Here is a 25,011-nt window from a genome sequence, read left to right on the forward strand (position 1 = left end):
TGCAGTTGATGACGCTCTCTGTCACTTTAAACAGCTCGTAAATGGGGCGTAAATCAGCAGTTGTCAGTCACGCAGACTTGGCTTTACTATTGGGTTCGATTTCAGTGCCAGGGGACCAATGAAAAGTCTCTTATGCTGACCGTCCTGCTGTGGGCCCCTGAGGCGGCATGAAAGAGCAACAGACAGAGCATGACCAGCCCATTCTATCCAGGCTTTCTTTCCATTTATAGATAGATAGAGATGTTAGGCCAGTTCACATTGCAGAGACAACCCAGATGCCAACCAACAACAACGGACACTTGCTCAGATTTTGTTGTATGCACATTTTGGCACTGGTCAGTGCTCATTTTTGTCAACTTAACATGCTCAAATGAGGTTTGTCAGGCCATTGAAGGTCTGACAAGTAATGTAGTGTAGTAATAGTCTAGTTTGAACTGACCAATAGAAGAATAGTATGTGAAGAGTCCAGATGAAAAAACCTCTAAATCCCATCTGAAATTTCTTTCAAAAACAAGCATTTTTCTCAACCTCCTATGTTTGTTTTTAGTTTTTCACTTCACAGGCCATGGAAATACCCTATTCATCAACATACATGTGAAATTACTGAACCTACACACAAGAGTTTGACAAAAATTATAATTTTACAAAGAAATTTTTGATTAGAGATTTTTGCATCTGAGTTCATCATATGTTCTGAAGGGCATGCCACCATACTAGGCATACTAACATGTGCAGTATGTTGTCATACACTCTATACAGTATGCAAATTTTATGCAGATTTTATGTTGTGCGAATAGGATGTTGTGTCAGATTTGTTTTCACAAACGTGTGCAGTTAGTGTTGGGTGTAATTAGAAACAAAAGTTACTGCAATTAAGTTATGTATCTGCTAGAATAAGTAAAGGATTACTGTTCATTTTTAAGTCATTTAATTAATTACAATATACTAGCCTTAAATACTATACCAGGTGCTCCGGTTTCCCCACAGTCCAAAGACATGCACTATAGGTGAATTGGATAAACTAAATCGGTCTTAATGTATGTGTGTGTGTGTGTGTGTGAATGGGAATTTGAGAGTGTATGGGTGGTTCCAATTACTGGGTTGCAGCTGGAAGGGCATCCGCTGTGTAAAACATATGCCGGAATAGTTAGCGATTCATTCTGTGGCGACCCCTGATAAATATGGGACTAAGCCGAAGGAAAATGAAGGAATGAATGTTTATGTATCAATTAATTTTATTTATATATTTAAATAATACATTTTATTTGTTAGATAAATAATGTTATGTTTGTCATTAAAATAAGCATTATGTATTAAAATAATTATAAAGTTAAAAGGCCATGTTTGTCTCAAAAATAAATGAACTAAAGAAGTTTAACTGAGATTTAACACAAGAACACCCATAGGGTCAATTTTACCCATGACTGTTGTTCAAATGTACATAACAGACCTTTAATAAAACATTCAAGCCTTCCAGTCATTGACTTTTACTTAAATTGCCTTATTTACAATTCCCATTAAAATTTGTTTAGATAAAAATAGATTAAAAAGTGAGACATTTATACCTGTAAACGCCAGCGTGGGTCAAATTTACCCACAATAAAAATGCTAATGTTTGAAATTACTCAATAATGACTTTTAATTTCAATTTCACTCACTGAATTAGTGGTTATAATAAATGATAAAGTCATAATGACTAAAAGAAGGCGATTTGTAGTGCTATTAAAAACACAAAATGCAATGAATGATGGAGAGTCTGGAGAAATAAGTTATGCATCAGAGTATGATGGCTCAAATTGAGATATTGTAACCTACTCATAACCTACTCCTAAAATAATCTTGTTATCCTGAAATAATAATTTCATGAGTCTAGACACTTTTTGTTAACAGTGGTGAAAAACGGTGAAATGGTATGTTTGTTTTATTTAGCAATTTCTAAACAAAATTTGTGCTGCGTAAAATTTACCTGCACTGGCGATTTTAGGTATACAGCGACCTCCGGTTCTAGTGTTATTGAATCACGTCATTCATTTTCTCATTAAGTAATTAATTACTTTTTGCAATAAACATGCCCAACACTGTGTCCGGAGAACATTGCATGCAAGAATTGTTTCCACAATGAACAATTCTTATCGATCCAGTGCAATTCCTTTAGAAATATTCTATATTATCTGTGATAAGTGAATCGGAATAAATATCTGTCAGAATTTGTTCATAATGTCTTATTCACTTATTCTTTAATCAGACTGAAAAAGTTTAAAGGTGCAGTAGGTGATCTGCCAAAATGCTATCCGTTAGCATAATTTATTTAAAACACAGTCCCTCCCCTGCCGTCCAAAGCCACGCCTCCTAAAACACAAACGCACGCACCTTAAAGATGACAGTAGACAACCCACAAGATCATGTCATTCACCAGTTAGAAAACTTTATAGTCTTTTATAATGCTACAATTCTGAACGAAAAACTATATTATATCTAGCACATTTTCAGTTGTGTAGCAAGCAATACTTGTCATAATGTGCAATATTTCATGCATGCAAGGATCGCTGGACTTTCACATGCTTTGTCCTAAAGCGACTACTGTATGCTTAGTGGTTGGCAGACAGTGTGCAGGAATTACACTTATTACTAAGTGACTAATCGAATATTAAGAGTAGCGTGGTAAACAATATAGGGAGCGCATCACAGGCTGTCATTGTTCAACAATGATCGAATGTGAATATAAAACCAACTTCAGCTCAGTAAAGCAGGCCTTGACGGAATAGCGCTGTTTACTGATGTTTTGTTGTTGAACTAAACAAAAATCTAAATTATTGATGCTGTAAAAGCTCCTTTAAGAAATTCAAAATAGTCACGTCAATCTTTCGCTTGAAGATTTCAGTGGCTGAACAACACTTCTGTGCATATAACCCATTCATAACAACACAATCTACATTAGCTTTGCGTGACTAAAATATTTTTAAAACATAACATTACCTGTCTAAATGAAATACTTCAGCCATAGTGCCATCCTTTCTCCAGCGTGCAAAAGTAACTCCAATATTCATTCAGGATTTAGAAAAAATTTGATTCAGCATTTGTTTTTACCATTGTCACTCTCTCGCGTGCATGTGAACTTGACGCGCATGCACGCACAAACGGCACAGATGCTACATTTGTTGACAGACAGTTTAAGCTACTTATCAGAATTATGGGAATTGTCGGCCCGACAAATTTTAATTGGATGAACATTTTTTAGTCTTACTCCTTACTCAGAATAAAAATATACTTATAAACACATTTAGATCATTTACATTAATCATTACTATTGGAATGTGAAGAGATTTTCAACCAGCACAATAAAAATGTTTCTAGAGACAATGCACCTTTAAAGCAAATGTTCAACCAACAATGACAATTCATAATGTTATTCCAAACCTGTATGGCTTTCTTTCTTCTTTTGATCATAAAACATATTTTCTAAGTATCTTTTTGCGGTTGTTGTTGTTGTTGTTGTTGTTGTTGTTGTTGCTGCATAATTGAAAGAATTTGAACAGTTTAAAACAACTAATAAATCAATGAAACTAGATGGTTTTCTTTTCCTTAGATTAAAGTTTCGTTGACCCAAAATCTTCTAAACGCATCATTCTAGATTTAAATATGTAATGAGGTCACAAACAGCATATGGTAAGCAGTATGTGAGCAATTTGCCAATATCTATTCTAGGCATGTGTGTAGTTAAAAATCCATCTCTAGTTCTTTTAAGATAAGCCCTAAAGGAGCAACAGAAATGAAAATCAGGCTGAGACGAATCGGTCGTAAAATAAACTCAGTGTATCAGATTTGTATCAAGTATGGAGGTCATCGAATTTGGTGTTTGGTGGTTTAAACGACGTACTACGTGGCATTTCAGAAGCAAACCACATTTTCAATCACACTTGATGTGTTTGCTTTGGATTATATATGCAATCCCAGCTGCAGATGTTAATCAAGCTTGTAACAAAGATGTTTGAAAGCTCCCACGCTTTACAAGAAATACAAAAACCTGCCAGGAAGAGAGACACCGATGTAGACATGCATCTCTAACTGCAACGCAGACAGATAGGCAGATGGGTAATTAGTCAAGACTATTCAAAACAAGCCATGCTCACCCTGAGCTTGGTGTGAAATTGTAACTCAAGTGTTGCTTTCATTTCTCCAGAAGGTCCAGAACTTTCCTGTTCCTTCAGAAACATTTTTTTTACATGTTCTGTCTCCAAATATTGGAGCCAGATGCCAACGTACAAGTCCGACTGTCAATGCTTTCTGTGGAATGTTTGGTGTGTTTTGGACAGACTAGCACGAGTGTGAGTCTCCGAACTGGAAGGTTAATCAGAACTTCACTTTAACTTGGAACAGATGCTGCTGTGTTGTTTCTGGACTGGCTTCAGCTTTTTTGGCTGTGGCAAAAGCTGCAGAGTTTATGATGAACATTATTAAACGAACCCCGTGGAAAAGCCCAGGAGACCACCTCGAAACACGGTATTCATTCCTTCCTGCGCTGCACTGCAGAGAACAAACACATCGGACAGCTTTTTATTTCCACGTATTATGTAACAGAGCAGAGCCGGTTCACAAGATCCCGGTGAGGAAGCTGGAGATGCTGCAGTGCATTAGCTTCATGTTGAAACTAGATGTCTTCACTTAATTTTAAGATCTAGCTCAGAATTGATGCATGTGGTGACAATAATGTAGTTATAAAACAGATGGTTCCTTAATTCTGTTTGGTTGAGTTTAGGAGTCTGGTTTAAGCTATGCTTGGTTGTGATTTTAACAGTAAAATGTAAAAATGTTGCAGTAAAAATTTGTAATCTGATTAATAGTTAGTTTTCTTAAGAAATATACAGAATAACCATTGACTTTCCCACCATTCCCTCTATGACACTTCACTTTTTATGTTATTTTTTTGTTGTTGTTGACCTTACTATGGTTGTTTTAGTTTTTTTCTTCAGTTATGCACATTTGGATGTTTGTTGCATCTAATTTGATTAATTTTATTGGATTCCTTTAGTTTCGTGATGGCGTTTAGCAGTTGTGTGAATCGTTGTTGAAGCGCCTTCTACATATTAGTATGTTTCTCTGCTTGTGGATAAGCTGATTGAGATGAGCATTGGTTCAGTATATGACTTTTTCATCCCCACACGCTTTTGGTTGTGTTTTTGTCTGTGTAAAAAAAGTACAATATTTAGATGGTAATACTTCCAAACGCTGATGTACCACTATAAATTAATGAAATACGGTAGTTTACCATAAAATTTGGTCATTTATTTTACGGTTGTCAAAAAATAAGTCAACGGTAAAATGCTGGCATCCACAGCTCCCATTGTTTTAGAGTAAATTTTACAGACTTGTGAAAGAGAAATAAGCGAATATGTATGTGTGAGGAAATAAAATATAAAACTGTGGGGAAAAAATAAAGAAACAAAAAGTACATGTCATGGTTTGAGTAAATTGTCCAGTTGTGTTTTATATTAACTACTAATAACGTGTCTTACAAATTTGAAAAAATATGATCATTTGGAGCATTTATTTGCCAAAAAAAATGACAATAGGTCAATATGAAATGTTTCATGTTTACCTCTCTTCAATTCAATTCAGTTCAAAAGAGCTTTATGCCTTAAGTCTCATTTACACCACGAGTGATTCGCAGCAGCAAAACGACAAGCGACCGTTCATTTCAACAGAGAATGTGCGACTTTCAGCAACCTCCGTCTACGTGAACCACAGCAACCGTTGGCGACCAGGTGGGCTTGTCAAACAATGTGATAAAGTTGAGAATCCCTCAACTTAATGCAAATGAAGAGCCACTTTCTTGAGCGACCGCCTGTCGCCAATGGTTGCTGTCGCTCGCATAGACAGAGGTTGCCGGAAGTCACTCGCTATCTATTAAAAATGAGCGGTCGCTTGTCGCTTTGCTGCCGCGAGTCGCTTGTAGTGTGAATGAGGCTTTATTGTCATGACTTGTCTAGTATTGCCAAAGCATTGCAAATTAAAATCGTAAAGTGATTATATAATAAATATATACATTCAGAAAAGAAAAAACACACACGTTTAGAATTTTGATAAATACATACACAAATAAGATACTAATATGAGGATTAAAAGATAATGAAAGAGGAAAAAGGCGGCACGGTGGCTCAGTGGTTGTGTTATATGGTTATTGATGATAACACAATGGCACAATGGCTCAGTTGTTAGCACTGTCGCCTCACAGCAAGAAGGTCACTGGTTCGAGTCCCAGCTGGGCTACTTGGCATTTCTGTGTGGAGTTTGCATGTTCTCCCCCTGTTTACATGGGTTTTCTCTGGATGCTCCGCTTTCCCCCACAGTCCAAAGACATGCGCTATAGGTGAATTGAAGAAACTAAATTAGCCGTAGTGTATGAGTGTGTGTGAATAAGTGTGTATGGGTATTTCCCAGAACTGGGTTGCAGCTGGAAGGGCATCCGCTGCATAAAACATATGCTGGAATGGTTGGCGGTTCATTCCGCTGAAGCGACCTCTAATAAATAAGGGACTAAGACGAAGAAAAATGAATGAATGAATGAATGATGAAAGAGAAAATATAACAAAATAAAATACAATACACAACTGTACATTCATTCAAATGGTAATAGTGTGTGTGTCTCTCTCTTCTGCCCTCTTCTCTTCACTCTCTCTCTCTTCGTCTTTTTTATTCTTATTTGTAATTTATTAGTTAGAACTACATATATGATACATGATATGCTTTTCTATTATATCCACTGTTACCTGGCCGGTTTCTTTGTTCTTATCATGGTGAATTAAAGTAGCACTTAATTATTTTGCTGTCATCAACAACAAAGCTGCACATGGATCACTTTTGGCGTTATGAGTGTTACCATGGAAACAAATTATATCTGAGCCGGAGGATGTGAACAGCTCCAAGTTGTCATCTTGTAATTATGGTAATTCCAACATGGCATGAATGCAGCATTAAACTACATAACATTGCTCTTAAGTTCTTAATGATTAAGCTCCACGGGTTCATTCTGGACAAAAAAGGGAACTAAAATAGTCTCATTTTAGCTGAGAGGAGCCACATTTACATGATTGCCCATGCTGAGGGAGCAGATGTTTTGGTATCAGTTTCGGGAGCGAAGAACTCTTGCTGTTATCCCTTGTTTAAAGTTTATTTAGCTCGAACTAGTGTGATTTGTTTACAATGATAGTGGTGTACTCGTCTTATCTAGTGTCTTACAGGATCGGTGTGTGTGTGTGTTTTCTGGTGCATTCTTGTCTTATCTGAGGGGTCGTTGGAGATGCAGATCGTGCAAATGCCTCTGGCTCCAGACAGTAATGTAATTAGTGTGAAATCAGTCACATATGTTGCTGTGACACAACACACACACACACGCATGCAAACACACAGAATCTAGAATTTTATGTACCATGTAAAGATGGGGACTCTGTTTTTCATTCCAGTTTTGCTTGTCGTTTTATGATGTGTGTTCCTGGAGAGAAAACACAAGTAGTTTCCTGCAGCATTCATGAGGATTGATTCCTCCAAGTCCCTCTACACACACACATTTACGGAGTAGAAATAATGCTCATCATTAAAGGCTTTGTTGTGTGGGAATGCTTTAATAATTCTACACATATTAATCATTAATGATACTCTGTTTCTCTCCCTTTGCCTCCTCAGCAGCCCTCCCTAGCACACACACATAAGAAAGCATCATTAATAATGTCAGTGTTAGAGATAGTAACAAAATGATAACTTTCAAGTATTAAACTTTAGCGTATAATTTTGTCTCACACTATTTGTACTATGAATATGAATAATTCCATCTTAGCAGCTACGTGACAACATGCTAAAAACCCTCAGAATGCCTAGCTTCTAAATAATAACAAGCTAAAAACCACTCGGAACAACTCGCATCCACATGACAAGCTAAAAACACTTAGGACAACTAACATCCGCATAATAACAAGCTAAAAACAGCACCCAGAATAACTAGCTCCCATTTATAAGCATGGAAATATCCTCAGAACAACTAGCCTCCACATAACAACAAGCTAAAACCTCTTTGAGCAGCTAGCATCCGCATAATAACAAGCTTAAAAAAACATCCAGAATAACTAGCTCTCACTTAGTAGTATGGTAAAATCCTCAGAACAACTAGCATCCACATAACAACAAGCTACAATCTCTTAGCGCAGCTAGCATTCACAAAATAACAAGCTAAAAAAGCACCCTGAATAACTAGCTACCATTTATAAGCATGGACAAATCCTCTGAACAACTAGCGTCCACATAACAACAAGCTAAAACCTCTTAGTGTAGCTAGCATCCGCATAATAACAAGCTTAAAAAACATCCAGAATAACTAGCTCTCACTTAGTAGCATGGTAAAATCCTCAGAACAACTAGCATCCACATAACAACAAGTTACAATCTCTTAGCGCAGCTAGCATTCACAACAAGCTAGAAAAAGCACCCTGAATAACTAGCTACCATTCATAAGCATGGACAAATCCTCAGAACAACTAGCGTCCACATAACAACAAGCTAAAACCTCTTAGTGGAGCTAGCATTGGCATAATAACAAGATAAAAAAACATCCAGAATAACTAGCTCTCACTTAGTAGTATGGTAAAATCCTCAGATCAAACAGCTTCCACATAACAACAAGCTAAACCTCTTAGAGCAGCTAGCATTCACATAAAAACAAGCTAAAAAAAAGCATCCAGATAAACTAATACCCTCTTATTAGCATGTGAAAAAATCCTCAGAACAACTAGCGTCCACATAACAACAAGCTAAAACCACTTATAGCAGCTAGCATTCTCATAATAATAAGCGAAAAAACATCCAGAATATCTAGCTCCCACTTAGTAGCATTGAAAAAACTTAAAGCATCCACATAAAGTAACAAACTAAAAACATTTTTGTATCCTTAAACACCTTGTATCCACACTATAAACAGCTAATATTTTCATAGTAACAAGCTAAACAACTAGGAACAGTAGTAACAAGAAAAAGAACTATAAAGAACACCTGGCATACACGTGGTACAAGCTAAAAACAAAACTCTACTATATCAACAACTATAGCAATCCTACAGCAATGTGTTAAAACCACTCTGAATGCCCTCAAAACAACACACCTAGCTATAGTAATTTGCCATGCCTATTTTGCTAAAACCACTATAGACCCTTTACCATATGTCTAAAACCTATAGCGACTACATAGCAACATGCTTAAAATACATTGACCGCAACTTGCATAATCTACTTTTTGCTATAGATTTGAATGATGCACCATGCTACTAAACGCCCTAGCAACAACATGGAAAATAGTACTCCTAACACCTAGCAAAAGCATAGAAACCGCCTAATCACCCTCAACACCCTAGCAGCATTCACCATTCTACGGACATGGTTTCACTGATTTATTGTTATATTCTATTGTTACGAGTTATGATTTATTCCCTATTTTATTCCACCTCTGTCTTCCAGAGTTTTATTGTAAAACATAATCAGACACTCACACTTTATCATTTTCCGCTCTCTTTCATACATTCTCATTTATGTGGGGACTGAATCAGCTGCAGTCCCCCAGAACAGAACCGTAGTTCCTGACAGTTTCATTGTCGTTCTATTTTACTCTCAGTAAAGTCACTATATCAGCAACTTTTACATCCTCCTGCGTGTCTTGCTCAATAGTAGGATTTGATTCGAAACCACAGGCACTGTGTTTTTGTTGAAAGTGGGTGGATATGTTGAAATCACAGTCGCTCAGACAAAATATGTTTATGTTTTCATCTGAAAATTCTCCATTGTGTTGTGTTATATGGTTGTTGATGATAACACAATAGCTCAGTTGTTAGCACTGTTGCCTCACAGCAAGAAGGTCACTGGTTTGAGTCCCGGCTGGGTCAGTTGGCAATTCTGTGTGGAGTTTGCATGTTCTCCCCATGTTGGCGTGGGTTTCCTCTGGGTGCTCCGGTTTCCCCCACAGTCCAAAGACATGCGCTATAGGGGAATTGGATAAACAAAATTGACCATAGTGAATGAGTGTGTGTGTGTGTGTGTGTGTGTGTGTGTGTGTGTGTGTGTGTGTGAATGCGAGAGTGTATGGGTGTTTCCCAGTACTGGGTTGCGGCTATAAGGATATCTGCTGCGTAAAACAAATGCTGGATTAGTTGGCGGTTCATTCCGCTGATAAATAGGGCACTGAGCCGAAGGACAATGCATGATAATTGTGAAATTTTAAGGGATAGATTGCTCAAACTTGAAAATGCTGTCATTATTTACTCACCGTTCACTTGTTCAAAACATATTTCAATTTCTTTCTTCTGTTAAAGACAAAAGAAGATATTTTGAAGAATGCTTATTTCGGGGACCCATTTGCTTCCATAGTGTTTTATTTTATTTTTACTATGCTAAGTCAATGGGTGCCAGCTAACAGCATTCTCCAAATATATCTTATTATGATTTAAGACCATATGAGAGAAAGTAAATGGTGAGATAATTTACATTTTTTGAGTGAACTTCAATTTTGGGTGAACTAACCCTTTAACAAATTACTTTTTTTATTGTGTTAATTAGGAATGTGACAACTGAGGATGCACTGAATTTCTGCCTACTTAAATTTAGCATCTGAAAATGGCGTTTTCGGTGTTTGGCTAAAAGAGCAGGCCAATATAAATAGCCTATTCTGGCTATACTGCATAAGTGTTCAGTGTGCTAGTTTCACTCTTCCTCCAACTGTCGTGACTAAATTATGAGTGAAGCAGCTTTCAGACCAGACGCAGAAAGCGCTGCACTATAAAACTCTTTTCAATGCCTTGTATCATGCAAGTGCGGTTTGTAGCCATTCCAACCAATATGCAAGACAATAAACTGCCAACTTGATGTTTCTATGCATTCTTGTTCTTAGCGCTTCTGTGCTGTCATGGCAACACTGGTAAAATAACTTGACTCGACTTGTTCACAATCAATAAAATTTTTGTCAAAACAATTTGGTTATGTTATCGGCATGTGCTTTTTTAATTCAGTATAATTTAAGTTATTGTGTTAAATAAACCAAAACAAGTCTTGCAAAATTACTTAATATTATTTCATAAAATAATTAATAATGATTGCAAAACATTTTTGTTAATAGTTTTCAATTTTTGTCCAAGTGCATCCAGAATTTTCAGTTTCAGTCCAGATTTTTCAGTTCGGCGCATCTCTAGCCACAACATGATATTCATTCATTCATTTATTTTCATTCGACTTAGTCCCTTTATTCATCAGGGGTCATCACAGCAGAATGAACCGCCAACTTATCCAGCATATGTTTTACACAAGACTCGAACCAGCAACTTTCTTGCTGTGTGCTAACCGCTGAGCCACCTTGTCGCCCCTCGTTCAGTCAATAAAATTTTGTTCTAAAAAATGGTTACTTTATTTGCATGTGTTTTTTTAAGTTATTGGGTTAAATAAAATAAAAAGTAATTCAAAATTGCTTTATTGTATTTTATAAAAATAATGAATAATTATTAAAGAATTTTAATTCTTAAAATAATTATTAAACTGTTTTCAGTTTAATTTTGTCCAAGTGCATCCATAATTTTCAGTTTCAGTTCAGATTTTTCATTTCGGCACATCTCTAGTCCAATATACCACTATATTCAATTCCTTGATATTTAAAAGTTAATTACACATAACCTGAAAATATATCACATAATTATTGATGATACTGATGAAATGGGAAAAGATTCAACACATAAATGTAACATTTATCTGTGTTTTTTTTAGCCCTCTCTGGTATTTTCAAATGAAAAATGTATATTTATAACACAATGCTAATTGACATTTATCACTGTATGTATAATGCTATAAAATGTCTACATCATTTATTATATGAAATCACATCAGTTAACAGAAGAAGGATATTTCACTCAGCTGCCACAATAATGCATGTTTGAAGTTAAAACTCGTATTCTCATTTCATTATTTAAATTATTTAATTTAAATAGCTTTAGTCTCTATTACATGCAATAGTGTGATTCCTTTGCTTAAAAAATAAGGATGAATTTGATTTATAGCATTAATTGTTATTTATTTAGTCTCCGTTAAGTGCTATTGTTCCTTTTGTATGCAGCAGTGCAGTTCATTAGCCAAAAAAAAGTAACCAAAATGAAGATGAATTTAGCATTATATATTATTTATTTAATCTCCTTTAAGTGGAGTTGTTCCTATTCGGCAAACAAAATGAAGATGAATCTGGCTTCTAGCATTATTTAATTATTATTATTATTTTCATAATCTCTATATGCTGGAAATTATGATATTATTATCATGAATTATTTTGGAAAAAACTGACCTTATGACACCCCTATTCTGTATTAAATTAATTCATGTATATAATTTGCAACATTTTCAGTATTAAAGGTCCCGTGAGATAAAAATAAAGTTTTTTAGATGTTAGTTTCAGTATGTTACATTTAAGGATATCTATAAGCTAGTGTGCTACAAAATTTAGCATTTAAACCTGATGTAATCATCCAGCAGCTTGCAGTTTGTCTCTTCCTCCTAAATTTAATTCCACTGATTTAACAAATGTCTTTGGGTCTTTGTTCAGACTTCTTCTTAAACTTCTAGAAGAATATCAGTTTCCTTAAGCAGCAGCCGGGGCTCCTGTTTTATAGTTTTATGATTCATTAAATTACCCGTATGAGATCTGAATGGCAGGAATCACGCTCGGGCTCCCACAGAGGGTCGAGTCTTGGTGAGAGGTCAGAGATCACACTGACCGTCAGTGTCTTGGGTTACAGAAGAGCAGGAGAGCGCGAATGTACTCGGAGGGGGGCTGTGTGTAAAAACCAGTGTCAGGTCAGCAGGAAATGCCTCATGTTTCGGCTGGTTTTGTTTGAGCTGATGCAGTAGGAGTCATCATAAATGAAGCAAAATGAGTCATGCGAAAGTTACTCAAGACGAAGCCGAGTGGAAGACGTTTCAGATTTCTAGTTATGAGAGATGTGTTTATATTTATATAATGCATTGTAAAGCCATTAGATCACATCCATATTTATCAGAATGATATTTATTGTGTTTATACACAAGGAAGAAGCTTTAGTGGTAGCATGGGAACAAAGATGACAGCGAGTTATATATACTTGTGGGCTGTTGAACCCTTGATTTGGATTTGATGATGAACTTTGCATGAGCTTTGTTTGTGTAGTTATTTTCAGATAAACACACAGCTGAAGTAGCTGAAGTGAAAAAATCAGATCAATCTGATTAGATTGATCGTAATAAACAATCTAAAATAATCTGATTGAAAGAAAATACAACACAACAGTTAATGTAACTGACTTAAATTGTTAGAAAATATAAGATTAGAAAATAAGTATTGTATAATAATTAAAACAATAATTCTAATATAATCAAAAAATAAATAATAATAATAATAATTGTTATTGTTAAAATAATATTTATTTTTAAATAATCATTAGAAAACACCACTTAACCCTGTGGCTGCATTATTGTATATTTTTCATTAACATTGATTTTTTTATTATAATATATACAATAATATATTTATACTGTAAAAAAATTATATGATCAATTAGTCATGACAGCATGTTTTTAGTTCATAGCAACTTATTAAAGTTAATTATGTTCTAACTCAATTTTATAAGTTACACAAGCTGTTTTAAGTCAGTTTAACAATATATATATATATATATATATATATATATATATATATATATATATATATATATATATATATATATATATATATATATATATATATATATATATATATATATATATATATATATACAGTACTCAGCATATATAAGTAAACTCCTCACAAATCTAATTTTTACAAATCTATCTATTTTATATGTATGTATATATAAAACTTATATTTATATATATATATATATATATATATATATATATATATATATATATATATATATATATATATATATATATATATGTGCGTGCGTGCGTGCGTGCGTGCGTGCGTGTGTGTGTGTGTGTGTGTACCTATATTTTGTGAATTATAATTTTGACTAGATTACAACATTTATTTTAAGGCTATCTGTCATCAGTAAAACAATAAGAGTATCTACATGATGCTTGTAATGTTGATCTATATTTTATTTCATATAACTGAACAGCAAATATAAGCACAGTCATTTCACTAATGTGTTTGTGTGTGTTTGTTTGTGTAGGTATGATTTTGTACAGGTGTTTGATGGTGCGGATGAGAACACGCTCTCTCTTGGGAGGTTCTGCGGCAAAATCGCTCCGTCTCCGATTATCTCTAGTGGAAACTCTTTACTCATCAAATTCACCTCCGACTATGAAAGCGCAGGAGCCGGATTCAGCATCCGCTATGAGATACACCGCACAGGTACACACAAACACACACAGTTAAAGACATCGTAATGCACACACACACAAAGACAAAAATAGGGTCTTTAATTAAATTACTGATTCTCTGTTTTCATTCTCTTTTGTATGTACAGTTGAAGTCAGAATCATTATCCCTTCTGATTTATTAGCCCCCCTGTATATTTTTTTCCCAATTCCTGTTTAACGGTGAGAAGATTCATTCTAAACATACTAGTTTTAATGACTAATTTCTAATAACTGATTTATTTTATCTTTGTTATGATGACAGTATATAATATTCTACTAGATATTTTTCAAGATACTAGTATTCAGCTTAAAGTGACACTTAAAAGCTTAACTAGATTAATTAGGCAGGTTAGGGTAATTAGGCAAGTCATTGTTTAATGATGGTTTGTTCAGACAATCGAGGAATCAAAAATGGCTTGAGGGGGCTAATAATATTGACCTTAAAATGGTTTTAAAAAACTGCTTATATTCTAGCTGAAATAAAACAAATAAGACTTTCTCCAGAAGAAAAAATATTATCATAAAATACTGTGAAAAATTCCTTGCTCTGTTAAACATAATTTAGGAAATATTTCAAAAAAGAAAAGAAAAAAATTCTGAAAAGTGCTACTTGTTATTTTGCGCAGGTACTGAATGTTCCAGAAACTTCACCGAACCACACGGACTAATCGAAACCCCTGGCTTCCCGGATAAATATCCCAACAACCTGGAGTGCACCTTCATCATCTTCGCACCCAAGATGGCGGAGATCATTTTGGACTTTCAGAGCTTCGACATGGAGCCGGACACAACAGCACCTGTGGGGGCCGTCTGCAGATTTGACTATCTGGAGATATGGGACGGATATCCTACAGGTACAGACGGAAAAGAAAACAGAGGAACAACAATGCTGACTTTTAGACTTCACGCTGAGTGCAGCAGGAAGTTTGAAAAGTATTAGAGCTGGAGGAAAGGCTTTTCAGAAAACATCCACAGAGACACACACACACACAAAAGACCCAGTCATTACAGCTCTCAGGGTTATTAGAATGGTTCTGCATGAAGAAAGGCTGAGTTTTTCATTGAGTTGTGATGTGAATTGTTCAGATTTCCGTCTCTCTCTTTCAGTGGGTCCTCATATTGGTCGATACTGTGGTTCCAGACATCCAGGTCGAGTGATTTCATACACCGGCATTCTCTCTCTCAGTATCCACACAGACAACGCCATCACTAAAGAGGGCTTTTCAGCCAATTACAGCATCCGAAGCAGCTCAGACCAACTTCAACCACACCAAGGTTAGATCTTCTTATTTTAAGCTCCTGTGAAATTGAAATTGAAAAATCCAGATGCTAGTTTCAGTCTGTTTGCTAGTGGACGCCAAAACAGTGACGAAATTCGCGTTAAGAAAATATAAAACTGAGATAAACATCCAAAGCTTGCAGTTTGTCACTTCTGCCTAAATTAATCAACGTTTTTTTTTTTCACGTCACCTCATACATCAGTTCTCATCAAATCTTGACCAATCAAATGCTCCCTAGTGTCTGACATTCATTTAATGTGCTTGATCTCAAACACTCTCACTGGCAGAGCCTTGATAAAATAAAACTCTATAATTAAAAAGGGGAGGAGCTACTGTATGTCCCTCCCTCTCTTCAATTTTCAGTTGAGATTATGTCAAACATCAAATAATAAGCTGCACATTTCAAAGCACTTCATGGGACCCTTAAAAAGCTAATTTAGTGCATCTTTAAATCATTTATGTTTCCGACTCTCTCCATTTTGTCAGTGTGACCACAATTTGGGTGAAAGTGTTGTTTCTGCATCTTGATTTCAATTAATGGACTTTTAAGGTTTCACTGTTGAAGAAAATTCTGTAGCATGTAGCTTGTGATTCATGGATATTTTATTTACAGTTGCATTATAGGACATTGATCTCTGCTCTGGCAACTTTTGATGTTGAAAATGCAACTCTGCAGTTTTGCAACGTGACTTTTATTGACTTTTTATTAGTCTGAAACTATATATTTTACAAGAATAAACATATTTAGTAATAAATTCATACACTGCAAAAAAAACACACACAATTACTCCATGTTGTCCCAACACAAACCGATTAAGTTAACTTAATCATTTTTTACAAATGTAAGTAGATTGAACATAAAACAATTAAGTTGTCCCAAAAAACACTTTTTGTGTTGCAAATGAATTGAATTCCTGAATTGTTTCTTCAACTCATTTTAAATTAGCTTGAACAAGCAGAAAAAGTCATTTTTTGAGTGTATAATTAAAGTAAAAGTACTGTTTTTAAACCATAATTTACATGACCAAATCAGACAACGGTCATCATAATTCTAAATCCTTGAAATGTTTCAATATTTTGATCTTTAAAAAATGTATGAACATTTATATACATTTCTGAATGTATTAAATTATCTTTGTGTCAAATTACAAAAAATGAATTACCGCTTATGTGAGGTGTTTCTAATGCAGCATTTATGGGGCTGAGAGTAAATTTAAGGTTATTCTCTCCTCTGGCTGCCGTCATCAGTCTCACACAATATTTTTTCTTTTTCTGAAAGTCTTGATAACACCATCGAGGAGTTTTTCTTTTATTATTTATTAAAAAACATGATTCATTATTTGTTGTACTCACCAATTCACTGCGCGGAGTTTACCCAACCTTGATGCCTTCCACTGAGAAACCCGGAAATATGAAAAGGGTCCATATGTGGTTTTAAACAACTAAGAATGTCAATAAAATGTTAATAAAAGTCACTATGTTAAACTTTTCAACATAAAAATGTTCAGAGACTGCATCTAATTCAAGTGAGAAAGCATAAAAGACTTTAATTCACAATGTTTACCATCAAAATTATTTACCTAAGATGCATAGTTTGTTTTAATAATTACTGTCTATTTTTTATGGCCTTATAATCAGATCTTTTTGCCTAACATTTTCTTAAATATTGATTTGTCCAGACCAAGATTTGTCTTATTAGGCCCAGGGCCAACCTAGTCAAAGTTGTGGTTCTTTCTTTTTGTTGAAGTTGTGAGGACCATTTTTGCAGTTATTCATTGCATTTTCTATTTAATTATTAAATACATTTTAAGCACTATTTTAGCTGAATGAACTTGTCGGATGGTCATAATAACCACACTTTCTGATGTACTGAAGATATTTCCTAAAGATTTAGAATAAAGAAATATGAAGAAAAAATTTGTTTTTTATACAAATGTATTTCAGGTATCATTGTGGGAAAAAATGAAAGTTTAAAATTAAAAACTGTAGCCGATTGTGTCATTTATTAGGCAAATAACAAACTAAGAAGCACATTCAACTTTCCTCAATTTGGCCACTTGAATATTGAACAATTAAAACATAATGATATTAATAATAATATAGAGCTTGACGATTTTTCTAGCCTCTCATGTAAACAAGTACATTTGAAAACTCACGGATAACAACAATAGCCAAATCAGTATTAAAATTAACTTTAATATGGTCCGCTTTTGGTGCTTCACACTTTTTATTGGTGATTTTTTTTTCTTTCAAGAATAATGTCCAAGATTTAGAATAGATGTTATTTGTAAAATGTTTTCTCTATTTAACAACAATACAGGTCAAGAGGTCAATAGTAAAAGATGATTATTTTCAAAATGTATGATAGCTTAGCAGTCAAAATAGGACAAATGAGCTCATGTATGGGACAAATTCTAGACCTTTGTAAGTGGGGTCTTTTGAAACACCTGAACCCCCCCACCACCCCCCTCCCCCTAGCTACGGGGCTGCTTTTTTTGTTTTGTTTTTTTGTCATTTTCAGTGCAATAAATCAATTAAAAAGAAAATAAATGTAATTTTATAATACAATGTCTGTGACAAATGTAGTTAGACGTTCAAATTGCAGTTATTGTTTTGATACAGTTCAATTGTAATATTTCCATGGCATTTTTCAGCATTTAAATTTTTAGTATAGGATAAAAATATATTAAATAGCAAAATTTCAAAATCAAGCAACATGCAACAATCTTATTTAGATATTTGAAATAGTTTTTATGCTCGTCTTTGGTGAATGCAATGACAGGAATGACAAGAGAGCTGCTGATATTTCTCTCACTTTCAGCTGGCTCAGTCTGGGGCTTTTATTAAAGCCATCTATCAAGTTTTCCGAGAGTCACACACTAACCGAGACTGTTAGCAATAATGTGGCAATAATGCGCTTGATGGCACTGAAGTAACACCCATGGTCCTCTGAGACCTGAACCCCGGTTTAGATTCACTTCAGAAAACTGTGCATGTGTGTGCTTTCAGTTCAGAGTAATAAAGTGCAGTGAGGCTGTCCGTTTATAATTCATCTTCATCCCGGCTGCCGCACGGGGCCACACGGGGTCACACGGGTCACCACAACTGTGGCCAAACATGAAAGACTAATATTAACTTCCTGGTGAGGAGAGAGCGTATCCGACTCTCTTTCGCTTTCAAACACAAAAAAACATGCTAACAAAATGATATTTACTCAACCTAGACCTTCCGACAGTATCAGATATAAAACAACGCTTGATTTATGGCCATGTCAGATAGTGAGGAATGTTTCGATTGGCTTTAAAAGTGATTTCAGGTTTTATGATAGTGCCATTTGTGCTGTTTATCACTTCTAAAACATGACAGCAGCAATAATATGTGTGTGTTTGTGTGTGTAGATGAGTGTATGTATCCTTTAGGAATGGAAAGTGGTGAGATCACAGAAGACAGGATAGCCGCATCGTCTCAGTATAATCCCAGCTGGTCTCGACTGCGCTCCAGACTGAATTACCCTGAAAATGGCTGGACACCATCGGAAGATTCTTCTCGGGAGTGGATACAGGTACAAACTAACACACATGCATACAGTTGAAGTCAGAATTCTTAGCCCTACTGTGTAATATATATTATCGCAAAAAAATGCTTAAGGAGGCTCATAATATTGACTCTAAAAACAAATATTGGTTAAATATTGGTATTAATATTGGTTTAAAAACAAATTAGAAACTGCCTTTACTCTAGCCGAAATAAAACAAATAAGATTTTCTTCACAAGAAAAAATATTACAGGAAATACTGTAAAAAATTCCTTGCTTTGTTAAAGATTATTTGGGAAATATATGAAAAAGAAAACAAAATTCACAAGAGGGCTCATAATATTGACTTCAACTGTACATTCATTTAACATTCATTTAGCAATGTTAAGTAGGATTTGTGTAGTCTTTTAGTTTCATTCATTCATTTTCTTTTTGGCTTAGTCCCTTTATTAATCCGAGGTCGCCACAGCGGAATGAACCGCCAACTTATCCAGCACGTTTTACGCAGCGGATGCCCTTCCAGCCGCAACCCATCTCTGGGAAACGTCTTTAAGTTTTATACAGCTAATTATGTGAGGAATAATCGATGACAGACCTCGGGGTGCATTATTTTCCAATAATTCAATGGACCAGAGTCAATTATTCTGTCTATACTAATAAGGTTATCACACATAAAGGCTCCTTTTACATGTTGTATTTTAAGACGTTTTCTTACACACCTCATCTAAAACCTTCTGTTTGGATTTTTGACAGTTTGAAAGCATTTGACTTTATCTCCTCCATGCTCTCTTTTACTGACACTGGAAGCAGCCTGGGGCGACACAGTGACTCAGTAGTTAGCACTGTTGCCTCACAGCAAGAAGGTTGCTGGTTTGAGTCACAGATGGGTCAGTTGGCATATCTGTGTGGAGTTTGCATGTTCTTCCCGTGTTGGCGTGGGTTTCCTCTGGGTGCTCCAGTTTCCCCCACATTCCAATGACATGTGGTAATGTGAACTGAATAAGCTAAATTGGCCGTAGTGTATGTATAAATGAGTGTGTGGATGTTTCCCAGTGATGGGTTGCAGCTTTGTAAGGGCATCCGCTGTGTAAAACATATGCTGGATAAGTTGGTGGTTCATTCTGCTGTGGTGACCCTGGATTAATAAATGACTAAGCTGAAGGAAAATGAATAAATTAATGAATAAATGAATGAATGAATGGAAGAAGCCTGATGCTAGATGGAGGAGGTCCCATCTTTATTATTTGCAACTATTGTTAAATTACAATTAGGTGCGTCGCACACCGGATACGCCGCTCAGCACCGCGACACAGCACGCAAATGGGAGTTGGAAGTATCGCACACCATAAACGCACATTCGCATGTAATTTAAAATGAAACTATTCAGATGGCACTCTGTGGCGCGGCAGAAATATGAACAGTGTCCTGAGTCGTGGCTGGGCGCCACGGACAGCCGGCGACTTGCAGCACCAGTGTGTGTACCCTGATAGAATTGGTGAAGTTTTTTCCTCGCCGCTGTCGCCACTTGCTTGCATGGTTAGGGACCCGTGGATCTGCGCGTCGATGGATTTGCTCTTTAGTGTTTGAACTCTCAGCAGTTAAAATTAAACCACACTGAACTGAACTAAACTGAACTTAAACACTGAAAACTGAACTGATACTGTTTCAGTTCTCTATAATCTTCTATGTGAAGCTGCGTTGACACAATCTACATTGTAAAAGCGCTATAGAAATAAAGTTGAATTGAATTTATTGAATTGAACAGAAACCTATGTTTTTAGAATTCTGTAATGCATGACGCTGCGTGGCGCAACACAGCACATCGCCGAGCGGCGCTTCTGGTGTGCGACCCCCTTTAGCTTCTTCAAAATACACCATGATTTTACTGGCTACTTTTTTCACAGTATTCCCCACTGTGTCTACAAATCTACAAATTTGATAATTATTGAAAGTCAGTATTCATATTTAGTCATAGAAATACTTAACTGTTTAAAAGTATATATAAAACAATACAAGAACTAATATAATACAAAATTTGGTCCCACTTTATATTTAGTGGCTTTAACTAATATGTACTTACACTGAAAATATTAATTAGTTACCATGTACTTATTGTGTAAATATATGTTTTTACATTCATAATTACACTGTTGACCAACCCTTACACCTTAATCCACCCTTAAACCTACCCATACCACTAAACCTTTCCCTAACCTTACACATATCCTACCTCAATAGCTCCTATTGTGTTCTACAAATCATTAGAAACATTAAGTACACTGCAATTAAGGACACTTAATATAAAGTGGGACCCAAAATAACAACAATAGAAAATACATAATAATACCAAAAATATTAATTACAATAAAACTTGAGAAATAACTCCAAAAAAGTTTGTAATAACTTTTACAATTAATTTTATTTAAATTTATCAGATTTTTTTTTAAATTCAGTTTTAATTGTTACACGATCCTTCAGAAATCATTTCCTTTTTATCATTGCTAAAACAATCATGTTAGTTCTGTAGAACAGCATTTAAAAAAATCATGTAAACATCAATATTCAATCTTTGAAACGTGAAAAATTTACTGTCACTTTTGAGCGGTAGTGTACTTAAAAACCTTTGCTTCAACATCTTTTTACATGTTTTGATGTAACATCCAGCCTGCGGACATTTATGTGATATATCTGCTTTAGCGCTTTAGCTGGACGCGCTCATACACGCACAAAGGGAAGGGGTTTTCCTGCCTCTTTGTTTCTACAGTGAACGTGATTGACATGTTGTCATTCTCACAGCAGTAAACGCAGGAAGGGTTTCCTCTCTGAAAGAGGACATTTATGGAGCAGCAGTAGACGGCGCTTGCTCTGACAGTAGACCAGCGTTTCGAACTCTGCCAGGAAAACAGACACACATCTGGACAACACATTTCATTCTGACACAGACAGACGCTGAGAGAAAGGGGTCAGCCCTCCGCTTCTGAACAAGACGATCAAGCACAGATTTCATTTTTAGAAGCAGGAGCGAGTTCGTGAGAACTGAACTAGTATTGAAAGGTCACTGCTTTGCTTTGAGTGTGAGTGTAGGATTTTGTGTATGGATGGAGATGTTTGTGCCATATTTAAGGTTATAAATAAACTGACAGAAAGACTTGTCGTATGGATAGTTATGCAGAATTCAGTTTGAATGTGTTTTCCATTTATTGATGCTAATCCATGCGGTTTTATCAGTAATGCTAGAAATTTTACCCCAAAAATTGTAATTGTCATCTACTCACTTTCATAGAAACACATGTATGCTGGTGATTTTGCCAAGTAGGATGTGATCCTGGATTAACATCTATGTTGATCCTTGAACATCATTCCTGCTTGGAAATATAATCCATACCTAATCCTTACCCCTAAACTTAACCCTAATGGGAAATTATTCCCAAAATGAAAGTGGTCTAATAGTTGGATAACATCATATAGAAGCTCATAACCTTAACTGTAAGCCTACACAACATAAACAGTAAACTTATCCCAAAAATCTGATTGGCTGATCGGAATGTTGTTAGATGATGATCCAGGATGACCCATTTATTTATGTTTTCAGACTGCAATAAATGCCTCAATCTCTGATCCAACAGCTAATGTTGAAAATTTAACTGTGAATGAATATATAGAGAGAGAAGGAGAGAGAGATTTAGACTTAATTGTAGTTTGAATCAATGAATTGTCTGTCTTGGATATGTAAATTGCTGTACAGTACATTATTACAATATAGTAACAGGAATTGCAAGTATTCATTTTATTAGATTTTTTACATTTCACTGACCCCAAGTTACATTCAATACTGCATAAAAAAATATTGCGCATATAATTAATTTCTAATATACTTTTGTCCTTTTCTGAGCTTAAATAAATAGTTCACGCAGAAATGATCATTTACTCTCCCTTCACTTGTTTCAAACCCTTTTGACGTTATTTCTTTTGTTAAACACAAAAGAAGATATTTTGAAAAATCATGACAACCTGTAACTTCAATAGATTTTTTCCCTATGGATTTCCAGCATTTTGTTTATCAAAATAGAGAAACTCATAAAGGTTTGGAACCAATTGAGGGTGAGTAAATAGATTTTAAACCCACTGAGTAAATTCCTTTAAACCCACTAGTCCCCATGCAGTCTCTTAAATAGTGAGTAAAATTTCATTTTTGGGCTGAACCATCCCTTTTAAACCCACTGGTCCCCATAATACAGTCTTTTAAATAGTGAGTAAACTTTCATTTTTGGATGAACCATCCCTTTAAACCCACTGGTCCCCATGATACAATCTTTTATATAATGAGTAAACTTTCATTATTGAGTGAACTATCCCTTTTAAAGCCACTGGTCCCCTTAATACAGTCTTTTAAATAGCGAGTAAACTTTCATTCTGGCTGAACCATCCCTTTAAACCCACTAGTCCCCATAATACAGTCTTTTAAATAGTGAGTAAAGTTTCATTTTTGGATGAACCATCCCATTAAAGCCACTGGTCCCCATGATACAGTTTTTAAATAGTGAGTAAACTTTCATTTTTGGGTGAACCATCCCTTTAAAGCCACTGGTCCCCATAATACAGTCTTTTAAATAGTGAGTAAACTTTCATTTTTGGCTGAAGTGTTCCTTTAAAGCCACTGGTCACCATAATACAGTCTTATTTTAAACGAAACCTGTGCGTTATATTCATCTGTCATTCCACTAACAAACCCAAGCATTTCAGAACCACATGTGGGTGAGCAGACTTTGGCGGGATTAATATGTCGCAGTAAACTATACTTTTAACCTCAGCACAAGGCCGCGTGTCAAACGAATACTGAATTTCTGTAGAAATCATCACCATGTTGGTGACAAGCGCAACGGATGTGTGAAATGAAGCAAGACTGCCATGGCAAGGGTCTCTGCAAGCAACGTCAAAGCTTCTTTCTTTTTTTTTTTCTGAACGACGGCTGCTCCATTTTCTCTCTTAGATGGCCTCTTTCTTTCAACTCTCAAACCATCTGTCTTGCCTGTCCAAAACCCTTCATATTCCTGCCTTTGAACAAGTGATCCTTGTCCCGGGGCACTTTTGAATCAAACCGTGTCTTGTCTTTTTGGCCTCAGCCTGGAAACCATCCCAAGAAAGCAAAACGGGATAAGGGTCAGTAGAGTAGCGTCTTCCTCGTTCCTTATTCCTCTTCCCTTTCCTGCTCAAATTCTTCGTTTTTTCATCTCTTTCACACACACACACACATATACAAACACCCACCGATATCCTGTTTTCAACAGAAAGTGTCCATGTTTGTCTTCAGATCTTGGCATTTGAGGGGCTCTCCTTCTGTCCTGCCATTGTTCCCTTGTTAAAGGTTGCTAACACTTGTTGAGCTTGTTAGCGGTGGCTGGCACCCCAACTGCTTTCTGATACGGCACAATATTGAAAAGCAATTAGCCTCATAATACCTTCCTGTGCGGAGGGAGAGAAAAAAAGGATGGCAGCAGCAATGAGCTTTTGGTGCATCTGCTCACTCAGACTTGGGTGGAAACCAGTGGGAGAGAGATGTGAACTTTTGTGCCAGGAACGCTTGTATTGAGCCAATCACGCTCTCAATAGGCTATTTATGCACACGTCTGTTGCGTCAGTTGAGTTTAATTTATCTCAAGAGTCACGCAAGCACTCAACAGTAAGAGAGAGAGAGACAGAGACAATCACTGACATGTTAGATTTAATGCAGGAATTGCTCCACAGCAGCATGATTTGTCATCCTGACCCCGGAGTGTGTCGAAATATCTGG

The 25,011-nt window shown here is 35.7% G+C and overlaps 1 protein-coding gene across 1 annotated transcript in view; it reads left to right on the top strand.

Moving 5' to 3' along the window:
- The window catches only part of LOC130246906 (neuropilin-1a-like), a 52,849-nt gene that overhangs the window by 4,172 nt on the left and 23,666 nt on the right, over positions 1-25,011 (top strand). The window contains exons 3-6 of the mRNA XM_056480078.1: positions 14,216-14,397; positions 15,032-15,259; positions 15,513-15,680; positions 19,084-19,247. Coding sequence (XP_056336053.1) covers positions 14,216-14,397; positions 15,032-15,259; positions 15,513-15,680; positions 19,084-19,247 — 742 coding nt within the window. The remainder of the gene's footprint in view (positions 1-14,215; positions 14,398-15,031; positions 15,260-15,512; positions 15,681-19,083; positions 19,248-25,011) is intronic.

This window comes from Danio aesculapii, chromosome 2 (genome assembly GCF_903798145.1).
Source record: "Danio aesculapii chromosome 2, fDanAes4.1, whole genome shotgun sequence".
Classification (NCBI taxonomy): domain Eukaryota; kingdom Metazoa; phylum Chordata; class Actinopteri; order Cypriniformes; family Danionidae; genus Danio; species Danio aesculapii.